General features: G+C 36.2%; 1 protein-coding gene across 3 annotated transcripts in view; it reads right to left on the bottom strand.

Moving 5' to 3' along the window:
* Window positions 1-2,900: 2,900 nt before the first annotated feature.
* LOC136832050 (U3 small nucleolar ribonucleoprotein protein IMP4) overlaps window positions 2,901-4,043 on the bottom strand; it is a 47,498-nt gene continuing 46,355 nt past the window's right edge. The window contains exons 8-9 of one of the 3 annotated variants that reach the window (XM_067092577.1): window positions 3,888-4,005; window positions 2,901-3,269 (exon numbers count right to left, since the gene is read on the bottom strand). In XM_067092577.1, the coding sequence (XP_066948678.1) occupies window positions 3,266-3,269; window positions 3,888-4,005 (122 nt within the window). In that variant the 3' untranslated portion in view covers window positions 2,901-3,265. Of the gene's footprint in view, window positions 3,270-3,825; window positions 4,006-4,043 lie in introns of those variants that run through there. The other 2 variants (XM_067092575.1, XM_067092578.1) reach the window with 2 other exon arrangements.

Raw genomic sequence — 4,043 nt, 5'->3', positions numbered from 1 at the left:
TTGTTTATTTCTGTAGCCTTCACAATGCTTATCAAAGATACGGAAATCCGGAAATCCAAGTTTCAGATTTCATAAAAGTAGGTAAATGGTTTTGGTTATAAAGTATAATAAAATGTATCTTAAAAATTACAGATATTATTATGCAGTTTGAGCAGACCAACAAATCTTTCTAGGCTCATAATGAGGGTCAAACAATGACAACATGAGGTGAAGTTGGCCACCTAGGAGGAAAGAGGGGAAAAAAAAACCAACCAGAAGACAATATAAAGGCATCTTGGGTCCAAAGGAAAGCTACAGAGAATCTCTGATAGTGCACAAGGCACTCTGTGAGTCAGATCCTCTTGGGAAGCATGTAATACATACACTGAATTAAGTATTACATTTCACCTCTTTGACCCAAAACCACAATTTCATTTTTCACTTGACACCCTTAGCCTCCCTCTTTCTGCCAAAGCTGCACATTCAGCACACATCTTTGCAATCATTGCTCCTGTACTGCTGATGGAGAGAATGAGGGTGTATGCCTGAGAGCACACAAGGTGAAAAACATGGCACCAATCATGCACTGCCAAAAAGTGTTCTCCACGGAGGTCCTGAACCTACCACAGGGATTCCCTTCAAGTCAAAGTTAAATATGTTACAATTAAAGACTGAATGAAAAGCTACGAGAATGACCATGCTTTTTTTATGCAGAGCTGCTCAAGCTGTGCACATGGTCACCCTGAAAAGAATGCTTCAGAGAAGAAGGAACTACAGAAATCTTAACTATGACAACAAACCTAATGGAAAAGTTGCTCTGGGGCAACTTGATAGCTGACTAGATGCAAAAGCAGCATAGGAGAAGCTTGCATGTGAAGAGTTGCTATGTCAACAGTACTGCTAACCTCTGGGATTAGAAGTGTGTGAAAATCAAAATATGCTAACACTACCAGTACAGTATAAATATCTACTGCTGATTTAGAAGCAAAAAGTAACCCACCACTCTCTTGAGGCAAGTCCTTCGTGGCTGCAAAAGCACAGGCTACCAGCAACACAAGCTTATCAGGGTGCACACACACACACAAATGTCAGCCAATGCCTCTGAGGGTGGAGATCTACAGCAACGATGAGAAAAGGCCTACATTCATCAACATTTAAAGAAGCTATATCCTCTAGATCCTTCAAGTTTTGCTTTATCTGTTTATGAAACTGACAACAAATCAGGCAGGTGGGGAAGAAGCATGCCTCCATCAGAAGGCATATTTTCTACTGTAAGAGCATCACTGAGAATCAGTGGCTCCTAAAAAATCAAATAGCACGTTGGGGTCTCTTCCCTGGCTGAATATGAAACTGCTCTACTACCTGCCAGCAGTTCCTATACACCTTCTCTGAATCACTGCATATACAGAAAATAATGAACTCCATTCTAATAATCAAGAAAAGAGGTCGCACTTGCTGCACACTACGCTAACTGAAGAAAGCAACCTTTAAAGCTACAAATAAACAATATAAATCATGCTAAATGCAAATATAAACAAAATAATCCCTTCACATCTCACAGGCAATAATTACTCCCACTAAGTGACAACATAGTCACCACAACTCAGATAAGCACAATCTAGTTTTCTGTACATCATATAATCAAGGCCATAGAAAATAGATCTATCTTTCGGTGGTATCGGTATAATACTGTATGAGCCACAGCCCATGAAACTTTAACCACTACCCAGTGGTGGCCTGTCCTATATTGTTGACAGATGCACGATTATGGCTAACTTTAACCTTAAATAAAATAAAAGCTACTGAGGCTAGTGGGCTGCAATTTGGTATGTTTGATGAGTGGAGGGTGGATGATCAACATACCAATTGAAGCCCCTAGCTTCGGTAGTTTTTAAGATCTAGGAGGGTGGATGATCAACATACCAATTGAAGCCCCCTAGCTTCGGTAGTTTTTAAGATCTAAGGGTAGATAGAAAAAGTGCGGACAGAAAAAAAGTGCAGACGGACAGACAAAGCTGGCACAAAAGTTTTCTTTTCAGAAAACTAAAAACCACCAAGCACTGAAAACTTTGTGTAGGTACATGAGGCTAATGACCTGCAACAGCACAACATTCCTTAACATTCAGCATTCAAAACTGAAGTTGGTATGATAATAAAAAATACTAAACAGCGAACAACAGTTGTTTAAAATGAAACTACTGTACCTACAGTTTAACTTACTTTGACAACTGCTTACAGATTACCAACCTTATGTGTAAAGCACTTATCACACAAATGAAAATATCTAAGTAAACTCACAGGAAAATTTAAAGCAAAGAAAGAACTAATAATGAAGAATACATATACACAGTGTGAAATGGGCAAAAAAAAAATATATATATATATAAATTCTGGGAAACAAAAACCAAATGTTTGTACTGACAGACATATGGAAAGAGTTTACTATCATTATATATGGTCTGGAGTTTGGATATGTACACAATACAAGAGTTATTCCTCTTCATCTGCTTTTACAGCGTGTCTGGCTATGGTTAAGTGATGAGTTTTTGATAATACAAAAAAAAACTGTTATACAGAACAAGTTTGCAATTTCTTCTTAAAAATAAAAATAGTTAACCCCTCCTAGCAAGGTCAGATCAGCATCAAAATTGCAAAACCTTAACAATTTAGACTAATATAATTAATAAACTTATGAAACAAATCTTGACTAACTTGGCAAGTCCCAACATCAGACACTATCAATTAGACATAATATTACCAATTGTTAGAAACAAACTTGGGCAAGAAAACTACATACTGTACTCACTCAAATTCCATGAAGGGTGAAGAACAACTATCAGTTCCCTCTTCACACATGAATTAAGTTTGCAATAACACTAGTTGAGAAAAAACAACTACGTCTCTACTTGTTATACTGTAATATGTTTCTGCAGCTAAGCAGCAATCTTTGATCTTGAAGGACCTTAAAGTGCTTTTCTCTTTGATAATTACTCTATCTAAGGTCAAGTTTCCCATGAGCAGGATTTGGTACTACAGTATAACAGTGTAAAATAATGTTTGGTATAAGCTCCAGAAAGACTCAAAATTTGGAAGGTCAATTCTGAATCTGTTTTACTACTGAATGATTGTGTCATCGCTTACCTGTCTCTCTTGCAGGTTCATTATTTTGCTGCCATATCATGTCACTTAACTTTGCCCTTGTGTGTAACTTGGTTAAAAATCTCAAAAGACAACTGTAATCTTTCTAATTTTGACACTGCACTCCAAGAATCATCACAAGGCATCTTTAGCTGGGAGAATTGGAAGAGATCGTCACAAATAGCAATGAAACATTTATTAAGTAGCCAAAAAAAAGTGCATAATACTATATCTGAATGAATCTCAGTTTACAAGAATCTGAGTCCATAAATTTACACTGAAATTCAAGACAACCAGAGTTATTTAGGTCACTCATGAGACCTATGAAAGGCTTTGTGATGTGCTGTTAATTAAACATTATTAATCTTTGAATAACATATTGCACAGTCATTACATAAATTTCAAAGATATAATTCATGAACAATTTTTAATTTTGAAATTATGTTGGAAGCTAAATTTGTGGAAATGTTTTCTTGACAAGTGAATGTCATAATTTTGCATTCCCTCATCCTCCCAAGTTAATTAATTTTCCTTTGTTATTCACTCGCTAGTCAAATATTTTGCTTCTCAGTATGGTGTGGGACTCAAGAGAATAAAATTGTTCTTATACTTCTGCGCTTCTTGCCTTGACCTTGGAAAGGGCATTACATTTGGTTGTCTCATAGAAATTCCCACTTCATCACCATTACAATAAAAAAAACAAACTACTGAAACGTAATAATATATTTCAATTCAGTTTACATAAATATCCAGAATACTCAGAAAATTACCAAGGATCTTCATTCGAGAGGTATTTCCTTTTCTTTGCTGTATTCATGTAAGGTTTCAAAACAAACTCTGTATCAGCAGCCCCTTCTTCATCTAATGTTCCCAGGATGATACGATACACTGAAAAATAGAATAATAAACACGTATTACATAAAAAC

The sequence above is a fragment of the Macrobrachium rosenbergii genome, chromosome 49 (assembly GCF_040412425.1).
Source record: "Macrobrachium rosenbergii isolate ZJJX-2024 chromosome 49, ASM4041242v1, whole genome shotgun sequence".
NCBI lineage: Eukaryota > Metazoa > Arthropoda > Malacostraca > Decapoda > Palaemonidae > Macrobrachium > Macrobrachium rosenbergii.
The sequence above is the reverse complement of the archived record's forward strand: the minus strand, read 5'-3'. Positions and strand labels throughout refer to the sequence as shown.